At 34.3% G+C, this 15,018-nt stretch overlaps 2 protein-coding genes across 3 annotated transcripts; one reads left to right on the plus strand and one right to left on the minus strand.

The window, feature by feature from the left end:
• The first annotated feature begins 2,020 nt into the window (after positions 1-2,020).
• Positions 2,021-5,232, plus strand: LOC106157776 (mitochondrial substrate carrier family protein ucpB-like). Of its 2 annotated transcripts, none has more exons than XM_013533522.2 (6): positions 2,021-2,190; positions 2,593-2,749; positions 3,030-3,169; positions 3,776-3,981; positions 4,542-4,710; positions 5,006-5,232. In XM_013533522.2, exons 1-6 carry the CDS (start codon positions 2,106-2,108, stop codon positions 5,185-5,187), a joined length of 939 nt encoding a protein of 312 aa, XP_013388976.2. In that variant the 5' UTR covers positions 2,021-2,105; the 3' UTR covers positions 5,188-5,232. The 2 variants fall into 2 exon arrangements, with proteins under 2 accessions (XP_013388976.2, XP_086870990.1); XM_087014864.1 differs by having other exon boundaries at positions 2,028-2,163.
• Positions 5,233-13,290: 8,058 nt separating this feature from the next.
• On the minus strand, positions 13,291-14,923 carry LOC106157769 (putative protein BRICK1-A). The gene is made up of 3 exons (XM_013533515.2): positions 14,732-14,923; positions 14,170-14,252; positions 13,291-13,848 (listed from the first exon to the last, which is right to left on the minus strand). Exons 1-3 carry the CDS (start codon positions 14,853-14,855, stop codon positions 13,822-13,824), a joined length of 234 nt encoding a protein of 77 aa, XP_013388969.1. The 5' UTR covers positions 14,856-14,923; the 3' UTR covers positions 13,291-13,821.
• Positions 14,924-15,018: the final 95 nt, after the last annotated feature.

The raw sequence follows: 15,018 nt of genomic DNA on the forward strand, positions 1-15,018 counted from the left end.
GGCTTTGATATGGATTTATTTCATGGACTGACCACATCTTGCAATAGATAACGAAGAAAGTTACTTAGATTATATTAATATTGCTCAAAACGTACATTTGACTAAAACGCGTATTTGCGTTGGTCATCGGTTTTGTTACAATTAATTGTACGTTGTTTATTAGCGCTGTTGGAAATATTCTTCCTGTTTTTATGCAAGGTAAATACGCTTTTATTAAATTCATTATGGTTAGGCCTATATAAAGTATGAGTTTAATGAAATGTATTCAAATCGTTTCCAAATAGTTTGACGTTTATGAAAGAATAATGAAAATGATTCATTTTGCTTCAGGGACCACCTCTAATATTCAGTGGTGGAACACTACTCCAACTCCCATCTAAAGTCCAAAAAAGAATAACGTAGCAATTGCAAAATGCCTCTTATGTCCCGACATGTTGAAAAAGTCCGGGCAAAGTGAACAGACTGTTTACTGTTAATGACAAGTAAAATAATTTTAACATAGCCCCTTATGTCATGATTTGATTTTAGATTAATCTTTATAAGATGTATCTAGACTGTAAACTTGCCTTGGATGGATCTTATGAATAATTTTATTGTTCCTTTTGTGGCAAGGATCTCCTGCGCGACTGTCCACAAACCTGTGTTAATGCTCGTTATATTTTCTAAAACTTTGTAGCTGTATCCCGGACGAGCTCAGAATTTTTATAACTCTGACAATCACCTACTTTGAGATAAAAGTAAGCATTTGTCTCAAAAACGTATTTTAATACAATTCTAAACTTCTTCAAAAAAAGCTCCATTTTTTGTTTTAATTCTATCAAATCCTATGCAGAGCTTGGAACTATATGATATATCTTGCAGATATACTGAAAGAAAACTGAAATGGGAAACACTAAATCAAGATCTTTGACCAAAGATACCAGTTTTTTTTCTAGACCATATGTCTGAATTTTCCAACTCAGATAATTTAGGGCAGTGTTGTTGCTTTCTCTCTTCCTTATGCTAACTTCACCGAGAGCCCGTATACCATGTGATTGTTACGTCATAGCAGAAATGAAACGTCTACATTGTACATTTATGCTTGGCCATTGTAAAACGTCACTTCCTGGTGATGTGTTGACGACATTGTAAATGAAAATGACATAGATGCAGCTGATAAGTAGCACTGAGTTTCACAAAGGATTTTGTCGTTTTCGAAGACAGGAGGACACTCGTGTAATGGGGTATGCCTCCATGTTGGGCACGTCCAAATATATAGTTTCCAATTTCCACCTCAAGCAGGTCTAGATCTGTTTCCTGGATTAAACAGTCAAAGGGGCTGCAAAGGAAGACTGGCACTTATAGGCCTATTTGTTCTAGAATTTAAGAAAATGCCATAAGGAAAGAGAACACCGTAAATGAAAAGTATTCAATAATGTGAAGTGCCCTGTTCAGCAGCCATTTTATGTTTTAGCTACCCAGTGTTTTACGTGTCCACTGAATGTAGTAAAAAGGTCAGAATGTTTGTGTTTATAAATTCGGCCATTATGCTCGTACACAATGTACTCTCTGCAAATATATAGGCCTACTCGTATTTTTCACTTTTACCTCCGGCAAGAAATTTCTTTTTTAACCTTTTTATTTGTCTTTTTGATCGTCCCCAGTCAAACTCCAAAAAGTTGTGGATGGATTTTGATGACATTTTCAGGAAAGGTGAAACATTACTTACAACTTTAAATAAAGTGATCAGATTTTGAAAGATCTGGGATGTTTGAAAGGACTTTTCGCCATTGCGAGGTAGGGCCGATGACGGTCACAATGTGCAATGGTTGTTCTCTCAACTACCACAATCTATTGGTGCATGGTGCTTGGCGGAGATCTGGACTCCCTGAAAACTTTTCTTGTTTCTCATTAAAACACATGATATACTTACTTAAAAAACATAAGGATCTGTAGTATATTTTTAAAGCAAAAATGCAATACAATTCTTCCGCACCCTTATGCAATCAAAATATATGGCCTGATATGACATGTGGCTCTATCCCGACGTGGCGTAATCCGCCATATTGTGCCCCATCTTGGCATCTCCCCATGCTAACACCTGCAACTTCTCAAAATTAGGTCGGATGGCGGGTGATGGGTCGACGTTGCAGTACGAGCAAGCATGGCGATTTGCACTGGCTGGTACGTCCAACATGTGTGCTGCTGCAGGTACTTATACTGATATACTTTTTTTTCCTTTTCATCACTCTCTCCCGCGCGCTAGCGTGATTAATAATTTAACATATTGCATGGAAGTGCATGGAAAGAAGACCCCATCTCATAGCACCCAGACCCCACCCGGGTATACTAGATCTGTAACCAGATTTGATTTTCGATTTATTATCAATTATTTTATTTCATTTTATAATTTATAATTTGTAGAACTATGGTTATGGGTTTTGACCAAGTTTCCATTTCATTATTTATTTATTTATTTATTTATTTATTTATTTATTTTTGAAAAAAAAAAAAAACTGAAAATCTCCAGATTTCACTACCTCAAGAGTTGGCCATAAAAATTGCAGGTATAAAATATTACTTAATATAATAAAATTACATTATTCATTTCAGTCACCAACCCCATTGATGTGATTAAGATCCGAATGCAACTGGACAATGAGCTCACTAAAGGAGGGGGAAGTGTGTTCAAAGACCGTTACTACCAGGGCTTTCTAAAGGGAGGGGTTCGAATAGTCCACGATGAAGGTGTGCGAGGACTCTACAAAGGGTTAGTCTTAATTATTAACCTCTGACACTCATATCAGTGACCATAAAAAGGAGTGCTGAGGCTTGAATCTGTCGCTATAATACATTATTATGGCATAGCAGTTTTCTGTAATGAATTGGAAAACAGGCAAAATTTGTTAGAACATTTCTTAGGGATATGTTTGAATAGCAGAGACATTTATCAAAGTCACCACATATCTTAAATTTGATTAACATTAAATATTAAATAGTTATTATAGGGTAGGGAGAAATACTGCAAAAGTACTGGTTTCTCTCTCCAGTTTACCAGCCAGCCTCATGCGTGAAGGCAGCTATAGCACCATACGGCTTGGAGCCTACGAGCCGATGAAGAAACTATTTGGTGCCACAGATCCAGCTCATACACCGCTCTGGAAGAAGATCTGTGCTGGCGCAGTCTCTGGTGAGGATGGCATTGGGAATGGTCTCTTAGACTTTAGGACATTAGTCTTACCCTTTAACTATTTAACCCACTCTTTAAATAGTCTTCTAAAACCGCTAGGTCTTCATCAAATACAAAATATACTTGTCAGAAGATGCAATCTTCAGATGATGCAGAATTAATGGAAAACAATACTGGTACTGCTAAAGATATCACATTGATTTGATTACTAACTTTTAGAAATTCTTCTTTTTTAATCCAACACCAAATCCATTAGGTGCGTATACCAATATCCATACTTACCACAGACCTTGACAATCCTCTTTGAACGTGAAAGGTGTTTCTGTCTGACTGCTGCTTGCATGCCTGTGGTGTAGGTTAGCACATACTTACTTTTCCCACCAAATGCTTATAATGAAGCAATTTACTTGGAAAATTTCTGACAGAAGTTAGTTTATTTTTATTTTTTCACTTTTTGCAGTGAAAATATAATCAGTTGTTCTCTCAGAATTTGACACTTACCTTTACAGTGATTCTCACAAAAATGTAGACTTAAGTTGAAAATATCCATTTTTATTCAATACCTGGACCAATCAGACATAATATATTTTTTACTGCAATCCTCAGGTTCGATTGGCAGTGCTATAGCAACGCCCACTGACCTAGTCAAGGTCAGAATGCAGGCCGAGGGCAAGCTGAAGACTGGTCAGTCAGCTCGATACAGCAGTACCCTCTCCGCCTTCTCTGACATAGCAGCAGTGGAAGGCGTAAGGGGTTTGTGGACAGGGGTGGGACCCACAGTGCAGAGGGCAGCCATTCTTACTGCAACACAGGTGAAGAGTTAAACTGGTCAATTTTGCATAATTTTTGTTTCCACTTTTTCAACTCTGTTTGCCTTGTTATAGCAGATTCATGAAATTTGGTGATATAATTTATTTTATTTAGCTTAAAAAGGAATATTGTAAACCTTTATCAGAAATTGTAATGTGGATGTGAGACTAGACCAAGATGAATTAAACTCTTTGATTTCAAAAATGACATGCACACAGTTATGCATATGTTCATGCACACACACAAACACACACACACACACACACACACACACACACACACACACAATGTATAAGGCAACAATTTTGATGGCAAACCAGTTTAATTGACAGTGCCAGGCTATCAAATATTATACTTCTTCATATTCCTTTTCAAGTGAGTCTCATATTAAAAAAACCTGTAGCTTGGTATCTAGATTGATGCATAGTACCACAGCATACATTTGTGATGCTAACTGCTATGTATGTTATGTGATGCACTTCATAAGATTAAAGGCATTAACACATACATGTAGACATTTTAACCTTCCTTTAACACATTTTTTATGAAAATTTCAATATAGATTCCAACCTATGACCATACCAAGCACACGCTGTTGAACTCTGGTCTGATGACTGAGGGGATTCCCCTGCACATCACCAGCTCCATGGTGGCAGGCTTCATGACTGCGGTCACTACGTCACCAGTGGATGTGGTCAAGACAAGAGTAATGAACCAGAAAAAGATGGAAGGTACACCTGTTTGTTTTTACAAACGTGCATGCAACTTCTGGTCGTTGAATTCCTTAGTTGAAGACGTACAAAATAATTTCTGTTCTTTATGTAGATTATATGTCTGATTCATTTTCTACGTACTGTGCTATTAATGGTATGATTCTGTTATGAAGTGAATTGAGGCCATTTATTTTAATATTTATTTACTTATTTTATTATTATTATTATTTTGTAAAATATTATTCAAAGTAGCATATTTTATTTATTAAAAGATACTTATTGTTGCTTGAATGCTTGAATTATATCCTTTCAGGAAAACATGGCCATCTTTACAAGAGCTCATGGGACTGTGTGGTAAAGACGGTGAGATCAGAGGGAATTCTGGGATTGTACAAGGGTTTTTTCCCCAACTGGATGAGGATTGGGCCACACACGATTGTAACTTTCTTCATCTTTGAACAGCTAAGAAAGGCTGTTGGGATGGCCCCAGTGTGAAAAAAAAATTCTTTCATACGAAGAATTCTTCTTTTTTTTTTTATGTACAGACACAGATGTGTCTGTACATATTGCCATCACCTGCGTCTGTCGTCGCCGTCGCCGATCATGTCGCCGTCGCCGTCGCCGTGCACTTTCAGCGTTAACACCATAAGTGGAAGACAGTTTTACTTTTTGGCTTTATATTTACAGAGCTGATGAATATTCATAAAACACAGGTCAAGTTCGAAAATCAGCATGATCGGGCCATTATTGTAGAATTTATGCTGTTTTTTCACTTTTCAGCATATATGCAACACTGTTAACACATTTCAAGGAAAACTGATAGGCCTGTTGTCATGAAACTCACAGGAGTAATCAATCTTACTAAAACGCAGATCAAGTTAGAAAATCGGCATGATCGGGCCACTATATTAGTAGTTATGCTGTTTTTCACTTTTCAGCACATATGCAACACTGTTAACACATTTCAAGGAAAACCCATAGGCCTGTTGTCATGAAACTCACAGGAGTAATCAATCTTCCTAATACGCAGGTCAAGTTTGAAAATCGGCATAATCAGACCATTATTTTATAAGTTATGCTGTTTTTTCACATTTCCTCAGATTCAATTCTTAGGCATGTTAACAGTCTCATTATTTAATTAATAAGATACGTAAAAGTGTTTGTTTGACATTTCCTGCATCTTTACAACATTGTTAGTTGATTACTTAAAAATAATGGTTAATTTGTTATCGTGTATTGTGTAATAAAGTTTCAAAAATGGAAATAAACTTATATCACTGCAGTTTGTAAGATTCAATCATTCACTATGTTCAGAAACTCAGAATGGAGGAAATTGGACATTTAACACTGCTCTATTGATATTTTTCCCCATCTCATCAATTTTCTTAGTTGATCATATAAAAATGGCAGTAAACTGTTAATTTTGTTTTATGTTAAAAAATGTTAACAAGGCAGCAAAGCTGTCAAATGTACAGACAAAAAACAGAAAATAAAGATGCAAAAAAGGTCATTTTGTCAATTTTGATGCAATAATAAATAATGCTTATAATAGCACTGTCAGTCAACACTGAATTTTAATCTTGCACAACAGGTAACATGGTCAATAACAGGAGCGGACCCAGAGATATTTTCTGACAGTATTACAAAGTATCTATGTTGATCCATCCTCCATTTTGATGGTCTTCCAACAGAAAAAAATAGATACCAGTCAATATAAACTTAATAACCTGACTGTCTTCCGGAAGACCCAGAAGATGGTCTCAATCCACCCCTTCAATAAGATTACAGTTTCAGGACCATGAGAGTTCAAATTCACATTATGAAAGTCTCAATATTTGAAAAATGATGACAGTGCATAAAATAATATTACATAATGTTTAAAGACATAAAAAACAATACAACTGCTTATGTAGAAATACAGAAAATGTGCAGAGCCCCAGGCAGATGAGAGCCTGCCTGGGGCTAAAAGTCACAAATGCAAGTGTTTGAGAAAAAATTATAAAGGAAAACAACAAAACTAGAAAAGCACTTTGAGAGTGCAGACCTCTGCCAAGGCAGCAATTGTTGATTATTATTGATAATTGATTGATTATTGATCCGGACCACCACCAAAAATTAATCATTGTCCTCCTTGGCCCACTTCCGACAGTTCCTGAAAATTTCTGCAAAATCAGTCCACAACTTTTTGTGTTATGTGGATGACAGACAAACAGGGGTGAAAATATAACCTCCTTGGCAAAGCTTGAGGTAAATATAATTCCAATGAAGCTGCTATTCAAACTTTTAATCTTCCAGTTTGAATTTAAAACTTATTTGCAATATTAAACAAAATTTACCTGCATAATTATCACTGCTTCCTTATTATTAATCTAGCAAAGAGCTTTACCTTTGGGAGTTTACAGGGAAATATCAACAAGTGTGCTTTACGTAATCTCATTTAATGGCCTATTAAAGCAAATGACTTTATAACTCTGAAATTAATCTAGTGATACCCAAGGGTAATTTACAGACTGACCCACTCAAAGGTCTTCAGGCCCATAAGTCACACCTTAAGAAAAGCACAAAACCATAATGCCCAAAATAGGAGACTACCAATCCTGATGCAATAATACATTATGTTTAACTGCACAGTCAACATCAACTTATGCACAACAGGTAACACAGACGAAAGTAAAAGCATAAGGCTTCAGGCCCATCAGAGTTCAAGTTTATACTTAGAAAGTGCCAGAATGAGAAAAATGAAAATTTCACAAAAAATGCATAAATACAATAAACATGATAATCCGATAGAGCTGGTTTTCTCATGAGCTGAAGGCCAATCCTAAAAATCGTACTTGTAAGTTTAAAATTATAATAAGTAGCACAGTTTTCTTTTCATAATGTTTGCAGTAGCAGTGCAAAAAGATTGTCAATTTTGATGTAACATTACATAATAAATTAGAGAATAATTATCACCAATTTTTGTTTATTGACTATAAATAGGATGGACATGTAGAAAATATGATTACCATTTGGCTTCATGTCCATGGGAGCTCCGAGTCCCACAATGAATATGCCAAAAAAGATAATGAATATAACACTAAAATGTATAACTTCCAGAACAAGAAGCCAATTAGACTGCTTTTCTAACTCAGGCTGCATTTTAGTCTTGTGTTTCTTTTTTGAAAGTTTGACAGTCATAAGTAACACGGTTTTTCCATAATGGTCATCAAGGCAGCAGCACCAAAAATTGTGTTTTCTTCTATTTTGATGCAACATTACATAATGCTTAACAGCATAATGACCATCGATTTTTAATAATAAAATATAAGTGTCATGGATTTTCACAAAATGTGACTAGCACGAGTCTTCAAGCCCGTGGAGGTTCTAAGTCGCACCTTGGAAATGCCAATATGTGAAAAATTAAATTTTCACAAAAAACTTTTTAATTGCCAGAAAAATTTACCAAACAGACTGCATTGCCTACTGAAGCTGTATTTTAGACCCATGTTTCTTTCCTGTAAGTTTGAGAACAGTAATTGACATGATTTTTGTTAAATGGTCATCATGGGAGCAGTGCCCAAAATAGGGGTTTCTTCAAATTTTGATGCAACATTACATAATGTTTAACAGCATAATGACCATCAATTTTTAATTATAAAATATTAGTATCACGGATATTCAGGAAATGTGACAAGCAAAGGTCTTCAGGATCATGGAACTTCAAAGTCACACCTTGAAAATGCCAATTAGTGAAAAATTAAATTTTCACAAAAAACTGTTTAATTGCCAGAAAAATTTACCAAACAGACTGCATTGCCTACTGAAGCTGTATTTTAGTCCCATGTTTCTTTCCTGTAAGTTTGAGAACAGTAAGTGACATGATTTTCCTTAAATGGTCATCATGGGAGCAGTGCCCAAAATAGGGGTTTCTTCAAATTTTCATGCAATATTACATAATGTTTTACAGCATAATGACCATCAATTTTCAATTATAAAATATTAGTATCATGGTTATTCAGAAAATGTGACTAGCAAAAGCCTTCAGGCCCAAGTCACATATTGAAAATGCCAAAATGTAAACAATACAGCACTGTTCTGAAATGGGTTTATTTCCATTTTTAACACTTTTTAAACATAAAACAAAATAAACAGTTTACTGCCATTTTTATATGACCAATGAAGAAAATTGATGAGATGGGAAAAGTATCAATAGAACAGTTTTAAATGCCCAACTTCCTCCATTCTGAGATTCTGAACATAGTGGATGAATGCATCTGACAAACTGCAATGATATGAGTTTATTTCCATTTTTGACACTTTATTACACAATACATGATAACAAGTTTACCATCATTTTTACAAAATCAACTAACAATGTTGTAAAGATGCAGGAAATGCCAAACAAACACATTTACGTATCTTATTAGTTCAATAATGAGACTGTTAACATGCCTAAGAATTGAATGTGAGGAAATGTGAAAAAACAGCATTACCTTTTAAAATAATGGACTGATTATGCTGATTTTCAAACTCAACCTGTGTTTTAGTAAGATTGGCCCCTCCTGTGAGTATAATGACAATTGGCCAATCGGTTTTTCTTATATTGTGTTATCAGTGTTGCATATATACTGAAAAAAGTGAAAAAAAACAGCATAAATTCCCTATAAGTGACCCGATCGTGCTGATTTTCGAACTTGACCTGCGTATTATGAATATTTATCAGTTCTGTAAGTTTCAAGCCAAAGGGGAAAACAGCTCTTCATTTATTGTGTTATCAGTGTTGCAAAAATGCTGAAAAAAAGTGAAAAAATAGCCTAAATTCACTAAAAATGACCCAATCATGCTGATTTTCGAACTTGACCTGCGTATTATGAATATTCATCAGTTCTGTAAGTTTCAAGCCAAAAGATCAAATGGTTTTCCATTTATGGTGTTATCGGTGCTGCATATATGCTGAAAAAAGAGAATAAAAAATAGCCTAAATTCACTAAAAATGACCCAATCACGCTGATTTTCGAACTTGACCTGCGTATTATGTATATTCATCAGTTCTGTAAGTTTCAAGCCAAAAGGTAAAATAGTTTTCCACTTATCGTGTTATCGGTGCTGCATATATGATGAAAAAAGTGAAAAAACAGCATAAATTCCCTATAAGTGACCCGATCATGCTGATTTTCGAACTCGACCTGCGTATTATGAATATTCATCAGTACTGTAAGTTTCAAGCCAAAAGGTACAATGGTTTTCCACTTATTGTGTTATCGGTGCTGCATATATGTTGAAAAAAGTGAAAAAACAGCATAAATTCCCTAAGAGTGACCCGATCATGCTGATTTTCGAACTTGACCTGCGTATTATGAATATTCATCAGTTCTGCAAGTTTCAAATCAAAAGGCAAAATGGTTTTCCACTTATCGTGTTATCGGTAAAAGTGCACGGCGACGGCGACGACGGCGACGACGGCGACAGCGACGACGGCGACGGCGACGACAGACGCAGATGATGGCTATATGTACAGACACATCTGTGTCTGTACATAAAAATGGGAAAAAAAGCATTTCAGAACAGTGCTGTCTTGTTTACATTTTGGCATTTTCAAGTTGTGACTTTGAAGTTCCATGGGCTTGAATACCTTTGCTAGTCACATTTTCTGAATATCCATGATACTAATATTTTATTATTAAAAACTGATGGTCATTATGCTGTTAAACATTATGTAATATTGCATCAAAATTTGAAAAAAACATATTTTGGGCACTGCTCCCATGATGACCATTTAAGAAAAAACATGTCACTTACTGTTCTCAAACTTACAGGAAAGAAACATGGGACTAAAATATAGCTTCAGTAGGCAATGCAATCTGCCAGTTAAACAGTTTTTTTGTGAAAATTTAATTTTTCACATATTGGCATTTTCAAGGTGTGACTTTGAAGTTCCACAGGCTTGAAGACCCATGCTTGTCACATTTTCTGAAAATCCATGATACGTATATTTTATTATTAAAAATTGATTGTCATTATACTGGTAACCATTATGTAATATTGCATCAGAATAGAAGAAAACACTGCTGCCATGATGACCATTATGTGAAAACCATGTTAATTACTTATGATTGCCAAACTTTCAAAAAAGAAATACAGGACTTAAATGTAGCTCGAGTTGGAAAAGCAGTCTAATTGACTTCTTTTTCTAAAAGTTTTACATTTTCAAAGGGTGAACTTGAACTCCCATGGGCCTGAAGCCTTATGTTTGTTACACATTTTACTTACATTGGTATTACCTGTTGAGCATAATTAAAATTTGATGTTGAATTTGCAGTTTTTGCATCAGAATTGACAGTAGCCTATTTTGTTATTTCCTGCTTTTTGTCTGTACATTTGACAGCTTTGCTGCCTTGTTTTTTTTGAAAAAGAAAGCAACACTGCCAGTTTGAAATTATAATCCTCTTGGGTGATTTTTGAAATGCGATACCAGTTTATGCATGATGTAGTCTGAAATTTTACTTAATATTCAGTAGTTCATGTTATGAAACTGTGATATAAAGAAAACAATATTGATATTTTTGCATAAATATTACATAGTTTTCATATGCATAATACAAACATTTTTCTTTTCCTCTCTTTTTATCTTTATACATTGTGATCAGATACAGAATTCCAGTCTTAAGAATTGCAATACATTCCTAAATGGGTTCTTGCCCTGTTGCAGCTTATGTCTTACTGATGAATATCTGTTGAGTCAACTGCATGCTTATATTCTATGTCGCAGCTCTTAGTGCAACTACTACAGGGTTTATAGGCTATATGCAATGTTATTATAATGTTTAGCTGCTGTGCTCAATCCAAGTTTGGGTTATTAAGTCTTATTTCATCTGGAATGCCATTTGGCTTTTAGCTTTTAATTAGAATGTATTTATTTACAAGGGTGAAAAGGTTAGTCACTGGTTCCGATATTTCCACGCAAATAATGCATTTATTAATTAAAATAGCTACAAGTTCATGTGTTTTACATCTCGAATATGAAATTTTGCATTGTTTCTCAAGTTCTGCAGTTTTAATGTTCGTCAATACAGATGATATTTAACAATACAGTAATGTATTAATTTCATATCATTTATTGTTCTAGTCTAGAGGAGCAGCAATATACCAGGTCAGATACACTATACTCTATCCTAGGACCCATAATTTGATGGGCCCTTACTCTTAAGAAAGAGATTATTGATGTACTCTATAAGCTTCAGTGCTTCTTTTTTTTGCAGGTGACAAGTGGTTGATCAAAAAAGAAGTATATTTTTGCTATAGCAAATTACAATATAATGATAAGAAAGTTTCAACATTGCATTATTATTTGTTAATCTGAAAGTGCTTTTTTTATGAATACTCAAAGACTGTGGTATTTGATTTGCTCACTTTCAAATGGTGGTCCAGTTTAGATCATTTCCTATCTTATTTAAATATTACATGCCTATGTACTATGTAATGAGGTTTTTCGTTCTTAAGTGTGATGCATAATTGACAAGTTTAAATTAACTTCAAATTGAAATGTTTCATTTGCAATATTTGTTACACAATGAACTTAGTTATAATAATCATTTTTTCTTGACCTGTTCAAATCTTGTTGACAAATTATGGATAATATATTGAACACATTTTCTGTAAAGAATGTTTAAAAGGCACCTCAGTGCCGGAAATTGTTTATTTCAACGAATCTCTAAGTGCTCACTTGTATATGAAAATATTACTTATAGATTTTATTTCCTTTTATAGTGATATATTGTTAATAAAGGTTGGTGGGAGTTAAACTAAATGTTTTCTTTTTGCTTAAGAATTCCAATTCTCAGTCTCATTTAAAAACTTTTACAGATTTAGAAATATTGACACTATGTATAAATAATGAATAGCAGGTGTATCTCTTCTTGATGGAAAGGCATAAATTCCAATGCCTATCTGAAAGAAATTGCAGAGGTATTAAAATAAAAAGTATGACCCTCATTTTTTTCTTCTTTTTAAGTTTCAGAAAAGAAATGCTTAATATTGACCTAGTACAACTGGAAAAAGATTAGGACAGATAGTAAAGTTTCAATATCTTTTATTGTTTACAAAAAAAAAAAAAAAAAAAAAGATTGTAAAGATACTTCAATATCAATAACGATAGTAATCAGAAAATGTGAAAAAAAAAAAAAAAAAAGATGGTGACAGCTATGGTGAACACCCCCACCCCAATTTTTTTAATTACTGTCAATTTTATACTTGGAATCATTTTACTCCATAGTCTCACACATATAATACTGTCACCAACATAACTACACTGTGTTACATGAAAGCATTTAGTGCTAGGTATTCTTTACATACCAAAACCCGATTTATGTAATGAAGTTTGAAAAAATCCTTTTCTGTCAGGCATTTGAAACTACTTGATCTACTATTCAACTTCAAGTATAACATACAAAAAATAATACAAATTAAGGTTCTGGTATCTGTTACCTGACAATCAATAATATGCTTTACGAATGGGTGATTTGAATTTTGGTAAATACATATATTTGTAATGCTATTTAATTAAATGTTTACTTTTGAGTTTAACAGTTTAATTCAATGTGAATGGTCTCATAATACTTCAGGAGTCAACAGTCCTTTTATTATGTACAGGCAATAGTTGTGACATAAACACACCATTTGCGTCTGCCCAAGCCACTGTCAAAGATATATGCACTTTTTGTCGCGAACGTGATTCCTTCAATTATGATCATTGTAACGTCTTTACACTTGCTAAACATTCACCTGGTTATTAAATGTATAAAATTGAAAATGGTCTTGGTGGAATAATTTTTCTCATCCATTCTAAAAGCTGTGTTTATTTTTGTGAATTAACTGGTTTTGTGTTCTTGTGTGCTGGTTCTCTCTGGAAATCCTGCTTCAGTGTCTGGACATTTTGTACACTTTCACCCACAATGTTTCTTCCCTTTTCACACGTGACAGTGACGTAAGCCCATGTTTGATCCCAGCATTTTCAGCAAGAGTGATGACAAAACCAGTGACCCAGAATGTTGTTAGTGTGATTCTTTTCTCCACAGCTGGTAAACTTTACAAGTACATATCATAATAAGACTCTCTCAACTGTTAAATTCATTGTTCCAAAATGGCTTGCTAAGACAATGTTTCTCCTTTTGTAATCTAAAATGAAAAATAAATAAAAACAAGATAATTTTGTAATGTTAAATATATCTTATAATGTTTTAATTGGTATTTTCAGGCAAATGATTCACCATGACAAGTTTTTTTCTTAAAAGAACATGACTAAGGATGTAATGGGGCATAACTTTATAATATTGCTGGTAATATTAAACGTAAAAATTGTCCTTAAATTAAAAGAAAACATCAACAAAAACAATTTTAAAATAAACTGCTTATAGTGAAGTTTGGCAAATTGAAATGCAAGTTTTCAAACTCAAACCACCTACCATGCAGTCATACTTTTTCTTAGAATAAACTTACCCTTGCTTCTATATACTCCACTCTCCTTTCTAGAGCAGTCAATTTTTCATTCAGCATGGCTAATTTTGATCTACAAGATGTATCTGAAATAATTTAACAGTAAATTTCAATTCAAGTGATAAATTAAAAGATCCTGTGAGCATATGCAAAAAAGAAACGTCTTTTCTTGCCTTCGATCAGGAAAACTATATTACTAGTTATGTTTGCATTTGTATTAATTTTCTCTTACACTGTACTTTAATTGCCAATGTGAAACTGGTGCTTATATTAGCATTTATTTATTTTAAACATTTTCTGAATTTGAGAGGCATGAAGATGTTCTTTTCTCATTGTAAATCCCACATTTACTGAGATTCAGCCTTTGCAACTTTCAACAGTCCAAAAGTAGAATATAAGACAATAAGAGTCAGGCATTTTGTCAATATGCACAAATGATATGACGGAGATTTGAGAAATTTCATCCTTTATCCTAGACTAGTTTTTTCTTTTACTTTCTACATATACGTACACTTATGGACCAAGCTAAACAAAATTATAACCGCTAGATGCATGTTTAACTTACCAAATGAATTTAAGAAATCTGCTATCTTTTTTATACTAGTCGTTATAACTTCTATGTATTCTCGATTGGCCCAATCCTGTTGAATTTGACGATGTATCACACTTCCTTGATCTCGATGCGACATCTTGCTTGCACAGGAAATGCCTATGCGCGCATGCGTTCACAGCCAGGAAGGCGGCTTCCGGTTGTTTGGTAACGGTAGTGGGGGGGGGGGGGGGGGGGGGGGGGGGGACGACACTCACCGCCTTTAACGACTAGATCGACAGGGGCGGATCTCGGATTTGCTT

Source organism: Lingula anatina, chromosome 6 (genome assembly GCF_051362555.1).
Source record: "Lingula anatina isolate TDL-2025a chromosome 6, LinAna3.0, whole genome shotgun sequence".
NCBI classification, from domain to species: domain Eukaryota; kingdom Metazoa; phylum Brachiopoda; class Lingulata; order Lingulida; family Lingulidae; genus Lingula; species Lingula anatina.

Bases quoted from the DNA above. Each gene is read 5' to 3' on its own strand.
- LOC106157776 (XM_013533522.2), top strand. From the start codon at position 2,106: ATGGCGGGTGATGGGTCGACGTTGCAGTACGAGCAAGCATGGCGATTT. The intron at 2,750-3,029 runs GTTAGTCTTAAT...TTCTCTCTCCAG, and splicing joins GTGCGAGGACTCTACAAAGG to TTTACCAGCCAGCCTCATGC. The intron at 3,170-3,775 runs GTGAGGATGGCA...TGCAATCCTCAG, and splicing joins CTGTGCTGGCGCAGTCTCTG to GTTCGATTGGCAGTGCTATA.
- LOC106157769 (XM_013533515.2), bottom strand. From the start codon at position 14,855: ATGTCGCATCGAGATCAAGGAAGTGTGATACATCGTCAAATTCAACAG. The intron at 14,253-14,731 runs GTAAGTTAAACA...AAATTATTTCAG, and splicing joins AGATTTCTTAAATTCATTTG to ATACATCTTGTAGATCAAAA. The intron at 13,849-14,169 runs GTAAGTTTATTC...TTTTCATTTTAG, and splicing joins TGGAGTATATAGAAGCAAGG to ATTACAAAAGGAGAAACATT.